Here is a 13,806-nt window from a genome sequence, read left to right on the forward strand (position 1 = left end):
GGGAGCTGCCCTGGCTCCCGACTGTCAGGTTGGACAGGGATTGGGACAACCTGGGCAGGTGGAAGGTGGCCCTGCCCGTGGCAGGGTAGTCGAATGAGATCAGCTTTAAAGTCCCTTCCAAATCCGAACGGTTCCAGTGTTCCACGGCTGGGAATCTCGGACTCGGTGATTTGGGGTCTCTGCTCCCCACCCTGCTGCTGCTTTCAGCACTTTGCCCCCCAGCAGCTGCTGTTTCCCACCGGCTCTCCCGGCATGCCCAGAGCACTGCTGCTGCTACCGCTAAAATCCCATTTTTCACTAACACGTTCGGGTCTGGGATGATCCTGAATCCTCCCTGGGGAAGGAAAGGCGCAGCTTTCCGCAAAGCCTGGCCGAGGAGCTGGCATGTCACAGCAGCCCGTGGGCTGGGCTGTGCCTGCCAGGGGACTCCGCTGGAGCACAGGGAAAAACCTCTGGCACACGGAGGATTTGGGGGCGACCTCCCCCCGCACCGCGGGTCTGGCCGCGGGAGCTGACGAGGAGGATGCTGTGCATCCCTGACTCCCCGAGATTCCTGGGTTTGCTGGGATTCGCAGCCAAACCCCGCAGCCAGGCAGCCTGGTCCCTACAGGGCCAGGAGAGCAGCAGGAACCACGGGGTGCCCGGAGTGCCCCGGCAGGTGGCCCTCACCTGTGCCCACAATGCCGCAGTGACACTGAGCAGCTGCCACGGCCACGTCCTGCTGCCGGAGGGGACAGAACCCAGCCGCCCCCGCCACCGCGTCTGTCACCGTCACCACCACCGCCTCTGCCACCACACGGAGCCCCCGGCCAAGCAGGTGCGGCTGCGCTCCTCCGCTTCCTCTGCCCGATTTATGACATGATCATAAAGGCATCCTTTAGCACCGTGACTGCTAAATTAAAGCCTTGTTACTAATTACAGCCTTCAGAGCCTAATAACCAGTGCCACTATTCGACTCGGAGGTGCCCTGACCGAGAGGGCAATTCCTCCCCTAGCCCCCCAGGATGTGTGCCATCTGCCCCGGTGCTCAGGGGACACCTTTGTCCCCGCAGCAGGACGTCACCCACGGCCTTGGCCTTGCATCCAGGACAGGGGTGAGACCCAGAGCCCCCAGGTCACCTCCCTCACCCGGACACTTGGGTGACCTGCCAGCACCGATGGCACCGGCGCAGGGTGGCACTGTGAGCGTCGGCCACGCGGCGATGAGCCCCCTCCCCAGCCAGGAGCACGGAGGGCAGGACGGGCATCCCAACCCGTCAGAGGGGTCCCTCCGCACGCAGCGGATGAAAGGGCAGAGCTGGGACTTTGAAACTCCAAGCTTTATTGAGTTGCTTCGGCAGCGCGGGCATCACACGGGGGGAGGCGGGAGGCGAGGCCGCGGGGGCACAGCGGCGGCCGGGGGAACGCTTGCTCCGCTCCCCGCGCCCCGGCACGGGCCGGGGGCTTTAGTTGGTGGGGTGGTAGGCACCGCGCTGGTGCCACTGCATGTCCCGGATGCGCCTGACCGACTGGATCTGGGGGTGCTGAGCGCCGAAGTCTGAGCTGTCCTTGTAGTCCCCCTTTTCAAACAGGTACTGGTAGCCCCGGTAGCCAGGGTACTGGTATCCCACCCACCTGGCAAGGCAAGCGGAGGCGGGGGGGAGGTCATACAACACGAGCACCCCAAGCATCGCCCGGCGGAGCGCAGCCCCGCGGGGATGCTCGGGCTCCGCCCGGGACCCACCCCCGCCGGCCCCGGTACTCACGTGCCGCTCTGCACCCGCACGGATGAGACCTTCTCCTGGTAGCCGTGTGCGTGGAAGCTGGGCACATCGTCGTCTATGATTTCGATCTTCTTGCCGGTGAAGCTGGGGTTTTCGTACAGCACGATCTTGTGCTCCTGGCTGTCCTGCAGCCGGGAGAGCAGAGACGGGGCTCAGCGGCCGCCGGCCCCGCGGGGCTGGGCAGGGGGGGCAGAGCCCGGGGCTGTGGGGATCCCGAGGCCAGGGCGGGCACCGTGCGCCGCCGCTCCCAGCGGTGCCGGGGGTGCTCCGCATCCCTCCATCCATGCGGCTCAAAGAGCCGCTGCCTGCGCGGGCACTGCCAGACTTACCAGCAGACGTCCTCCGCTCTGGGGTCACCTGCCACCGCCCCCGTCCCCGCGCCCCCTCCGACCCCCCCACGGCTCCCCGGGCCCCGAGGGCTGGGGCGAGGGTGCGCAGGAGGGGGTGCCCCTCCGCCCGCGGGGCTGGGGAGGGCGGGGGAAGGCTGGGGAAGACTTCTGGCTGCAGACCTTGGTCTGGCGGGTGGGTAGTGGCTGTCTGGGTGCTCTCACCACTTTGATGGGTCTCAGGGAAGTGATGCTGTCGCTTCTCCGGCTGTTGGTCCAGGAGTCCCAGCGGGGGTACTCCCCCTTCTCAAACACAAACTGCTCCCCTTTGCAGCTTGCCTGCTCGTAGCCCACCCAGCTGGAAGAGAGCAGGGGGCGCGCTTTAGAGGGGGCAGCGGAGCGGGGATCGGCCCCCGGCACCGCCCCCGGCGAGCGCCCGGGCTGAGCCCCAGCCGTGCCCCCTGCTCCCCGCCGGGACGGGAGGGGTGCCAGGGAGGTGCCAGGCGGGGCTGCGGTGCCTCCGGCCAGCAGTGGCACCGCAGGGCTTCCCACTGTGGTGGCCACCTATCCTTGGTCGCTGGGGACTCACGGGATCACCCAAATGTCCCAGCTGGGGTTGTGCTCCCACCAGCTGTGCCGGGGCTCTGGGAGCAGCACTGGGAACTCTCCAGGGACTTTTCCGGGGCTCTCTCTTGGAGAGCACACACAGGGCCAGCAGGTGGGGAGAGGGCATAAGCAGGTCGCAGTCTCACCTGTCCCTGCACCCAAAGGGAGGGAAACCCAGCTGGGGGTAACGCTGTGATCTCTGCCCACTCCCACAGCCCTCCACTCTCCTGCCGCTGAGCGGAGCTATCAGCCAGTCCAGGTGACAGAGTCACCTCCTGGTCACCCACTGTGTCCCCCTGCTCACCTGCTGGCACCGGGCACTCACCGGGGTGAGCTGGGCGAGCAGCTCGGCGGCGTTGGCCACAGGAAATCCACGGTGCAATGCGGGTGTGGCAGCGGGGAGACCCCTCCTCCCCAGCCCCTCCCTCCCGCCCCCGCAGCCCCCCAGGTCCCTCACGTACGGTCCGGAGTGCACCAGGATGGAGCCCACTTTGTCCACGCCGGCTTCCTTCAGGTTGGGGCAGGCCCCGCTGAGCTCATGGCAGCGGCCCTGGAAGTTCTCCTGCTCAAAGATGGCAATCTGGAAGAGAGCAGGAGCTCAGCACGGGTGTCACCCGCCCCTGCCACCACCACTGGTGGCACACACTGTCCCCAGCCACGGGGCAGCACATCTGCAGCAGTCCAGACCTCTCCCTCTCCCAAAATTGTACTTCAGAGGCTTTTAAGGAGTCTGCAAGTGCAAGCCACCACTGCCATCCCCCTGAGGATGCAGGTCTCACTCACGGGTGCCCACGAGGCCCTGCCAGCTCTGTCCCAGTGCCCCGGTGCTCCTGGCAGAGGGATGCCCACGCTCACAGCAGGCATCAAACAGCTCAGGGGCTCGGGTTGTGGCTGGAGCCCCCGCAGCCACCAGAGGGATACAGCGAGCCAGACACCTGGGGACAGCCCGGGGACAGCCCCGGGGCCACCAGCCCAGCACAGATCTCAGGGGTCAGGAGCTGGGGACAGATCTGTTGTTTCTGCAGCGGTGGTGGGAGATCAGCACTTGATCTGTTCCCAGCCGCTCCACCTGCCCCGAGGCTGAGGGATGCCAAAAATTCCCATTCCTCATCCCCTGCTCCTGCTGCAAAGGCTCAGCGGCACTGCTGGCCGTGCTTGGCACCAGCTGCTCCCAGCAGTGCCTCTGGGTATGATTTGGGCACCCAGAGAGGCTGAGGGTGTCCTTGTCCCCCTGCGGGGCTGGGCATTGTCCCACTGACCTTGGAGCTGGCTTGTTGCTGCTTGGAGGCTGGCATTTGGTGCTCGGAAGCCATCATCAGCTGGGGTGTCTGCTGCCTTGGGAGGGAAACTCAGCAGGTTAAAATCTGCCCCTGAGGACACGCTGGGGACCTTGCTCAGAGCCCTCTGTCCATGCCCCCATCTGTACCCTGCAGGGAAGAGGGTGGTGGGACCAGGGCTTGCAGCAGGATGGGCTCAGCCTGTGGGTGCCAGGGACAAACTCTGCTGCGGGCTGCTCAGCACCCCAAATCTCCCCTAGCTCAGGCAATGGCCCTTGGGACCTGCCTGGGGTCTCCAGCACAGGAAACTGTGAGCTCAGGAAATTCCTGAATCATTCCCAGTGGAGCCCAGGCCCTGTGGTCGAGCATTTCCTGCTGTACTTGTCCAGCTGAGCATCCCGGTGCCACGTGGGTGCTGGAAGGGGTGATGGAGAGAAGCACTGGGGCTCCCCCCGCCAGCCCCAGCCCCGGGAGCCTGTGCTGAGCCCTCCCGCCCCAGCCTGGCACTGCCACTCCAGGGAAAGTGCCCCATCCTCAAGCCCAGAGGGACCCTCAGTATCTGAGCAGCTCCAAATCAGGTGAAAACTCATTCCTGACAAAAAGAAACGGAGCCGTGGCCGGGTGGGATATCCTGCTTTGGGTTGTGGGGACGGGACTGTCCCCGGCTCTGTGCCCACACCCCGCGGGCACCGGGAAGGGACCCCGGCCCCGGGGGTCGGGAGGAGGCTGCGGCAAAAGAGAGGACAATAAATAGCAAAGTCTTACCAGTTATACCAGTACCCGCTTGAGCCAGTGACGGGCTGGGACCGGGAGGTGGAATTTATACCGAGCTGCAGCAGAGAGGTGCCAAAACTATTTACAAAATAGTTAAAGCCTGATTCAAAGCGAGAATGCTGGATTAAACCCCAATGAAAACCAGGGTCAGCTGATCCGCCGCAGCCTTTGTCTGCCCGAGCACCGAGCCCGAGTTATTTCATTACCTGTCACATTCGAGTCACCCGCTTTGTCGGGTTGGTGGCGAGGAGATTTGGACTTTGCAAGCATCAGCCGAACGCGTGCCAAGAGCCGGGGCGGGCCCGGCCAACAAAGCCCCGCCAGCCCCGCTTCAGGCGTTTCGGGGCCAGAGACTTGATCCCCCCGACAGCCCGGCAGCCGCCGCCGGAGCTGCTGAGCTCGGCTCTTTCCATGCGAGATAAAACGCCTCAAAGGGCCGGGCAGCGTCTGGCTTTGCCAGTCTGCAGCCCGGGCAGGGAGCGCCCGCGGCCGTGCCAGCACCGGGGGCACCGCGGGAGCCTCCCCGGCACCGGCCCGGGGCCTCGGGGGTGGGCAGAGGCTGGGGCCGCTCTTCCTTGCTGAGCTGAGAGGTCACCTTGGCCCCTGTGGAAGCCCCATCACCTGGAGCTGGGGCAGCTGCAGCAGGACAGCACCCGGGGTGCACTCGGTGCTGGGTGTTGGGCTCCTTTGGGGTCCCTGAGAAGCACCCCAGGGGTCCCTCGGTGACACCAGGACAAAGCTGAGGTCACAAGGGGGGTCACACGTCCCCGTGGGACGTGGCTGGATGGGCAGCACAGCCAGGGCTGGGCTGGGGCTGAGGGCAGCAGCAGGGTCCCTTTGCTGGCATTGTCCCAGCAGCTGAGCTGAGAGGCTGCACGGGGCTGGGGGCTGCAGGAAAGGAGGTTTCACAGAGTGGGGGACACTGCTGCTGCTGTGCAGCACCCACGGCCCCCTTCACCCCACAGAGGAGCTGGATCCCCCTGTCAGCCCAGCAAGTGTCACCCAGATGAACAGATGCCACACCGACCCCTTCCCCCTCACAGCATCTCCCGAGGGTCCCACAGCAGGAGATGGGCTGCAGCCCCCCCAGGGTAACCTCTGCCCCATGCCCTACCCCAGGATGGCTGCACACGGTCACCCACAGGGTGTTGTCACCAGAGCCTACCCTGGCAGTGACGTGTGTGGGGTCAGTCCCCAGGGTCTGCAGCTGCCCAGCTCCAGGTGATGGGGTATCCAGGGCCAGAGGGGCCAAGGTGACCTTGCAGTTCTGCAAGGAACCCATCAGGCCATGGACAGGCCAGGGTGTGATCCAGAGTTTCCAGGATTCCCAGCCCTGGAGTCCGCCTTTCTTGCCTGTGTCTCCTACTGCAGCCCCACAGACAGACCCAGCATTGCCCTCCCCATCTCCTGGGTTAATCCATTCAGTTAATCCTGAAGCCCTGGACCCTCATGGACCTGTCCCAGGTCCCAGTGCAGCCCTGCAGCCACATCCCATCCCCTCAGCAGGGGCTGTCGCAGTGCTCAGCACAGCCCCAGTGATCCCCTCCCTTGGCTGGGCTGGTTTAGCTCATCCCAGCCCCAGCTGTGGCAGCCCCAGGGACTGTTCTGGAAGCAGCTTCTGCCACTCAGGGCCAGACACTTGCCTTCCACAGCCACCAACCCCCCCAAAGGGAAAAGTTCTGGGGGGTTGCTCAGGGAACTGCACAAAGCCCTCAGATGGACTCAAGCCCATCTCCCATCTCTGCCCCTGCCCAGTGGGTCCCCAAGTGTAGCAACAGTGCCCCTGGAGAAGGGCAGTGCCAGGGCAGCTCAGTGTCCCACCAGCACCCAGTGGCACCCCTGAACCCCCCACCTCTGTCCCCAGGACAGTCCCCCCCATGTCAGAGCTCATTCCCGTGGGAGAAACCACCCCAGGACTGTGGGAAACTTCCTTGGGGACAGGCTGGAGCCCTGGCAGGATGCTGAGGCTGGGCACAGCCATCCTGCCACGGGATGAGCACAGGGCCTGGCACCACCCAGGGATGGCCGTTCCACATCCCCCCCCGGCCCCCTCCCTGCCCTGGGACTGGCCAGCAGCCCTGGGAGCGGGCAGGAGGTGCTGTGAAAAGGGACAGAGGCACTGGAAAAACCCTGACACGGCAGCACCGGGGGTTATGTTTGGAAAGCTGCAGCCTTTATGTAACACTGCAAACACTGGTACTCCCCGCTCTGCCCTGCGCGGGGTTGCTGGGCACGGCCCCATCCCCATCCCCATCCCCCTGCCCCCCTCCCGGACCTCCCCCAGCCCCAGGACCAGGCAGGCCCCGGCAGCCTCCAGCTCAGAGCTTTATTGAGGTTTTTGCACAAAGAACACCACGGTCACGGCAGCAGCGGGGGGAGCCCTCCAGCGGCCCCGGCGGGGGCGGGGGGGGTCCCTCAGCTGTTCTCGAAGCAGCCCCGCTGGTGCCACTGCTGGTCCCGCACACGGCGCACGGACTGGATCAGGGGCTGGTTGGCGTCCCACTCGTTCCAGTGACGGTACTCGCCCTTCTCAAAGACGTGCTGGCGGCCCCGGTACCCAGGGTACTCATAGCCCACCCACCTGCGGGGACCGAGGCAGTGCTCAATGGTGCCCACCCCACACCCCCGCAGCCCCTGGAGCAGGGACAGTGCCCCCATCCCCACCCCAGTGCCCCCACCCCAGCGTTCCCATTCCCATCCCAGTGTCCCCATCCCCATCCCAGTGTCCCCATCCCCTGCCACAGCCAGGTGATGCTGCCCAAGGCCACTCCTGTGCCACCAAGTGCCACAGCACAGGCTGCAGTGCCCAGGTGGGAAATGCCACATGCCAGGAGGGGATGGAGAGTTCATGGAGAGGGGACCACAGCTTGGGTGGTGGGTTAGGGCAAGGCGCCATCATCCAGCCCAGGGACAATGCCATGGTCCCTATTACTCCTTGTGGGCCAGGGAAAAGGTGGCAGCAGGGAGGGGACAAGGGACAAGATGGGCATGAGCAGTACCATGGCCCCTGCCACCACCCTGGGGGGTCCAACCACAGTGCCACGGGCAGGAAGCTGTTGGGGTGTCCCCTGTGTCCCCCTCCTTACGTTCCATTCAGGGCTTTGACGCTGGCCACACGGTCCTGGAAGCCGTGGGCCCAGAGGCTGGGCACGTCGTCATCCACGATCTCCATCTTGCGCCCGGTGTAGCCCGCGTTCTCAAACAGGTGGATCTTGTGGTCAGCGCTGTCCTGGGGGAAAGGGTGGCTCAGGGGCTGTCCCCTGATGGTCCCCAGTGCCGTGGCCAGCCCAGCACAGCCCTACTCACAATCTGGAGGGGCCGGATGGACATCAGGCTGTCGCTGCTGTGGCTGTTGGACCACGAGTCCCAGCGGGGGTAGTCGCCCTTCTCCAGCACAAACTGCTCCCCGGCGTAGGCCTGGCGCTCGAAGCCCAGCCACCTGCAGGAGCCCAGGGTCAGGGGGATGCTCTCCCTGCCACCCCCTGGGGCTGCTCCACCTTCCCCACCCCAGACTTACGGGCCAGACTCCACCTGGATGGAGCCCACCTTCTCCATCTCCTTCTCGGTGATGTTGGGCAGCTCCTCTGTCAGCTCACACCTTTTCCCCTGGAAATTCTCCAGCTCATAGATCGTGATCTAAGGTGGGGAGAGACCCTGTCAGGCACCACAGCAGGGGAACACCCCAGGAAATGGGGCCAGCAGTGATCAAAGGGCTCTGGCAGTGTCCCTCCATGCCGGCCATCCTGTGCCAATGTCATCCCTTGCCTGGAAGAGCTGGGTCCTACCAGTGCCTCTGCCCTGACAGAGCTCTGGCCAACGGTGTTTGTTTGGTAAAGCACAAGCTGGAATTTGTTCATGACTGGCTGAAAAACAGCTAAAACACAGAAGATTTGGGCTAAGAGAATTCCTGAGCCATGGGCTGCCTCTCCTACCCCCAGCCTGGTCATTGTCCATTATCATTTCCTTATCACTGCTTCCTCCAGATCCAACCATCCCCTTGACTTGGCCTGGCATGAGCTCTTTATTCAGAGTTTCCTTCTAAGCCCTGCCAGGTACAGAGACCCCAGTGCCTCCCCAGGCTGCCTTGCTCTCAGCAGAGCCTTGAGGCTGAGCTGCAGGATGGGCTGGAGCCAGTCCCAGCACCATTCAGGGACCAGGAGGGTCAGTGGGGTGACCAGGCACCCCCTGTCACTGTCCCAAAGGGGTCCCAGCTGCAAAACCTGAGTCTGGGACAAGGGCAGAGCCTCCTGCTCACACCACATAATGGGGGGCTCAAGGGACAGAGGTGACACCCAGGTTCCTCAGGAGCCTCTGTGCACCCCAAAGCAATAAACAGCCACAGCTCCTGGCACCCCTCTCCCATTGGCAGGATCTGCTCCCACCTCCAGCCTCCCCTGTTCCCGAGCAGCTTTGTAGGAAGCTCTGCACCCACCACATCCTCTCCAGCTGATTTACCTTCAACCAACCTACAAATACAACTGGGGAGTTTCAGTGCCTGGGCCCACAGCTGACCCTGCTCTGCTGGGATGTTTTATCTCCTGGATTAAATCCCTGGGCAGCTGCACACCAGCCTGGCCAGCCAATGGCCTTGGCAGCCACGCAGGCAGGGAGCAGTGTCCCTCCTGCAGGCAGCAGCAGCAGGTCCCCAGCCCCAGATGCTTCCCAGCCTGCAGCCACCCCTGGGCTCCACACCAGAGCAGGGCCACCACCCATGGCTGCTGTGGGAGAGCTGGAGGCCACTCCTGTCCCCAGCAGCTCCTGCAGTGCTGGCACTGGTTCCAGCCTGGCATCCCACAGCTCCACCCAGTCCCCAGTACAGCCCAGTATAGCCCAGTATACCTTGTAGGTGCCACCTCGCTCGCCAGCACCCTCCCCAGTCGCCATCTGCTCAGGGGGACTTTGCTGCTCGGTCATTGTGCCTGGAAAACCCAAAGTGCAGGAGGTTAAGGTGGGAGGCACTGGGATTTACAGCTGATGATGAAACAGAGGATGAAGCTGACATGCAACAGGCAGCAGGGGTTAGCACAGACCCCAGTGCACAAATCCCCAGGGATGTCCAAGCTCTGTTATCCATCCATCTCTCCCTCCTGCACACAGGCCCCAAATCGTCACCCAGGCACCCCCAGGACTGAACTGAGCCACATCCCAGATGACACAGAGCTCTCTGCTCAGGGCAGCTCACCCAGCTGCCACTAAACTCCCCTCTCACAGCCCTGCCTTTGTTCCCAGCAGGAATTTCTCAGCTTCCAGCTGCTGACATCTTTCCCCACAACATAAACCTGACACCATTCCCTTGCTCCAGCATCCCGGGGGACACCAAACCCGGCAGCTGGAGCTGCTGTGCCACCGTGGCCGGGGGGGATGGCGGTGAGAGCCCCCTCTTCACTCTCCAGGAACATCCACAAAACTCTGCTCCAGCATTGGAACACTCCTTCCCCGGCCACGCCACGCAGACAATGGGCTTAAGAGATGAATAAAGGAGTTTGATAACGTCCTGAATCAAACCCTGCAGCTTCACTTCTCGCCAAACCCCGCGTGTCTGACTCAGACTCAGACACACCAACTCTTGGTGAAAGCCCCTTGCAGTCCCAGCAGTGCTACCTCTCCGTGTGGTTCCGCTGTGCCGGGCGGCGCGGGCGGCCCCGCTATTTATGGGGTTGCTTCTGAACAGGGCAGCAGAATTCCCGGGGCGCTGATGCAGCAGCTGCGTCCACGGAATTCCAGCCATGAGATCCCACCTCAATAGCGCGGGCGCGCAGCGGGCCATGGAAACGTCACGCCGATTTCTCCCGGCTGTCCCTCGCACACGGGCCGCTCGATTTACAGAAGATTAACGGCCAAATTCGCATCAGCACGTTCACGCTGCTTCTTGCCAGGTTCTCTGGAAAACTCTGCCATCAGCAGTTCACCAGGGAGGGTTTAAGCCTGGAAACTGAGCGCAGCGCGGAGCAAAAACTGGGCAAAATGGCCCCGTTTGTGAGGGCTCCGGGCAAGGGGTGACACCCAGGTTCCTCAGGAGCCTCTGTGCACCCCAAAGCAATAAACAGCCCCAGCTCCTGGCACCCCTCTCCCACTGGCAGGATCTGCTCCCACCTCCAGCCTTCCTTGTCCAGGAATAGCTTTATGGGAAGCTCTGCCCACCGCATCCTCTCCAGCTGATTTACATTCAACCAACCTACGAGCTGAATCCCAACCTACAAACACACCTGGGGAGGGTTGAGCTGAATCCCAACCTACAAACACACCTGGGGAGGGTTTAGCCTGGAAACCGAGGACAGTGTCAAGCAAAAACCGGGCAAAATGTCCCCCTCTGTGAGGGCTCCACACAAGGTGTGATGCAGGGCCAGGGTTGGCTCCAGGAGCTCAGTGGGAAGCTGGAGCAGCTCAGCACTTCCAGATTGGTGTTCTTGCTGTAACTTTGGCCCTAAGCAGGTTCTCTCCATGGAGTTCCTTTTCTTTGTCTGTCCCCAGTCTGGCTCCCTGCCTGGCATTTCCCAGGAACAGGCTGGGAACACATCCTGGGGTGTGTGATGAGGCATTTCTGGAGCCTGGCACAAGGGTCTGTCCATCTTCACAGGCACAGGGTGATGTAAGGCATCAAACTGGGAGCATTTCATACCAGGCACCAAACTGGGAGCATTTCACTCTGCTCGTAGCAGGCCTGACTCCCTCTTCACCACTGAGAGTCCCTTCAGACTCAAACCATGTTCCTCAGGGAACATTTTATTCAGCTGCACAGATCCCAATTTATTACAGCCCTTGCAGGTTCTTCTACCTGCTCTGAGTGTGGCTCATCTTGAAACCAAGAACTACCCATGAAACCTTTACTGTAAAAGCCAGAAAAGTGAATTCCCTGGGCCAGGCTGGACAAACTGAATGGGAGAGGGATGGAAACCAGGAAAGGGATGGAAACCTCTCCTGTTGTACGTGATAGAATGAGGCTCTTCAGCCCCACCCCATCCCTACCTCCCTGGGTGATGCTCCAGGCCTGGTGTGACAGGGATGACCCAGGTGTCTCCAACTGACTCTTCCTCACTCTGCCTATCTGTGGTTCCTGATGAAGATTTGTTGTCCCCATCCGAGCTCCAATAGACTGAGGAGGAATGGATTCATTTCTGTCTCACCAAACACAGTATCAGCTGTCCTCAACAGATTACAAACACAGAATTTCCTATGCCAGTCCCTTCCTTCCCATGAGCCTCATTCACTGAGCTCTGCCACAGCCTCAGGGCCCTGGATCTGCCTCTCCCAGCTCTCCACACTGACTAGGCAATTCCAAAAACATGACAGAAGGGGCACTGGACCTCCTTGATGCCTCTCCCAAACAGACCTCAATTTCCTCTTGCTGTCAGCCTCTTACATCCTTTTGAAAAATGACTGCTGGAAAATAGATTTTTGTTGTTGTTGTTAATACCTGGCAAAGCTAAACTGGAACTGCAATGGTACTGACCAAAATACAGCAGCCAGAATATTTTTATTCCCTAGGAAACTGTGTAACACAAAATATGGGATTTCTATCACACTATCTGTGTGATTTCTGTCTATGTATTTATTGTGACCCAGATAGACAGACTCTATAAGGCTACGTGGAGCAACACAAAAGCTGAATCTCCACAAGAGCTCCTTCAAAACCAGATTTGGTACCATTTTGTTTAATATGGAATGAGAAAAACCCATAACCCACCAGACCTTGTCTCTCCCTCTCCTCCTCTGCCAATCCCACCAGAAGAACCAGAAGTTACTGCAGATTATATTTTTGCAATACATTTATGCTCAATACATTAAGCTCATGTCCAGCTTGGGAAAGATTCTCACCCTCCACCCTTCTCCACTCCCAGGGTGAGCAGAACTAGGCCTGGACTCTGCAGCCCCTGCCAGAACAGCCCAAATCCCTTTAAAGCTCCATGGAAGTGGTTTCCTAGAATCACAGGATATTTGGGTTGGAAGGGACCTCAAAGCTCATCTCATTCTGTCCCCCTGCTCCCCCAACCTTCCACTGGACCAGGTTGCTCCAAGCTCCGTCCAACCTGGTCCCAAAAGCCTTCAGCTCCTAAAAGTCCATTTTAAAAAGGAATTAAAGCAATTAATACCTGTTTTTCCTTCTCAGCACTGTGCTGAAGGGATGGATCCAACACTTCCCTCACATGGCTGCAGCTGCTCTTGCACCAGTGTCCTTCAGGGAGGTGCAGACAGTGACCTTGGGCTGTCAGGGAGCACAGTTATGGTGACAGCTCTGGATTTCACTGGAATAGTTTGTTTTACCCCCAGAACTGGCTTGGGGACAGCAGTGACAGCTCTGGGAACTCACCCCAGAGGTTTTGTACCTGGATACACCTCGTGAGGCAGAGCAGCACCCAGAACTGCCCACCTGCCCCTGAAACACACCATCCCTGCAGAAATCAGGGATTTGCTGCTCCAAACCTTCTACAGGTCAAACTTTGTATTCCCAAATCTGCCCCTCATGCATTTTCAGTTTGCAAAGAAAGAAGAGGGTGAAACAAACTTCTGTGGGAGTGGAAAGGGGATGGTGGGGCGGGGGGGGGGGTTAAGTCCTATGAAAAGTCTGGGGATGTCAAAGGTTGGAGAATCAAGCATTGCTCCTTTCTCTGCAGGAAGTGAAAGGCTCTGGTGGGTGAGGAACAAATTGAAGATTCACAGATGTTAAGAAGGTGAATTTGCAAACAGAAAAATAAAAAGGAAGAAATCCACAACTGGGAATTGCAATAAAAAGCAATGGAGCAGCTGTGCAAGTCTTGACACAACACCTGGAGCAGGGATTGCTGAGCATCATGAGAGGAGGGCAGTCAGAAAGTGTGCCTGAATTCCACAAAACACTTCATCCCACCTTTAAAACCCAGTATTGATGTGGCTTTTTAAGCAAGGAGAACAGCTGAGGAGCTGTGAGGGGAAAGATAAAGGACATGACAGGGCCTCCATCACCTTCAGCATCACTTTTTGGACAAGACCTGAACCTGCTCCAGGGCAGGATCCAGGAGTGGAAGAAGCAGCACATCTGAAGGAACCTTACAGTTCACTTCCATCTCCAATAAACAGCAGGAA

The 13,806-nt window shown here is 60.6% G+C and overlaps 2 protein-coding genes across 2 annotated transcripts; both read right to left on the reverse strand.

Annotated features, from left to right (window-relative positions):
- Positions 1-1,445: 1,445 nt before the first annotated feature.
- On the reverse strand, positions 1,446-4,008 carry CRYBB2 (crystallin beta B2). The gene is made up of 5 exons (XM_009092393.4): positions 3,955-4,008; positions 3,157-3,275; positions 2,315-2,447; positions 1,746-1,888; positions 1,446-1,614 (listed from the first exon to the last, which is right to left on the reverse strand). Exons 1-5 carry the CDS (start codon positions 4,006-4,008, stop codon positions 1,446-1,448), a joined length of 618 nt encoding a protein of 205 aa, XP_009090641.2.
- Positions 4,009-7,058: 3,050 nt separating this feature from the next.
- Positions 7,059-13,782, reverse strand: CRYBB3 (crystallin beta B3). The gene is made up of 6 exons (XM_050980375.1): positions 10,348-13,782; positions 9,586-9,665; positions 8,264-8,382; positions 8,053-8,185; positions 7,833-7,975; positions 7,059-7,327 (listed from the first exon to the last, which is right to left on the reverse strand). The coding sequence occupies exons 1-6, from the start codon at positions 10,511-10,513 to the stop codon at positions 7,162-7,164; spliced, it is 807 nt and encodes a 268-aa protein (XP_050836332.1). The 5' UTR covers positions 10,514-13,782; the 3' UTR covers positions 7,059-7,161.
- Positions 13,783-13,806: the final 24 nt, after the last annotated feature.

This window comes from Serinus canaria, chromosome 15 (genome assembly GCF_022539315.1).
Source record: "Serinus canaria isolate serCan28SL12 chromosome 15, serCan2020, whole genome shotgun sequence".
In the NCBI taxonomy this organism is placed as follows: domain Eukaryota; kingdom Metazoa; phylum Chordata; class Aves; order Passeriformes; family Fringillidae; genus Serinus; species Serinus canaria.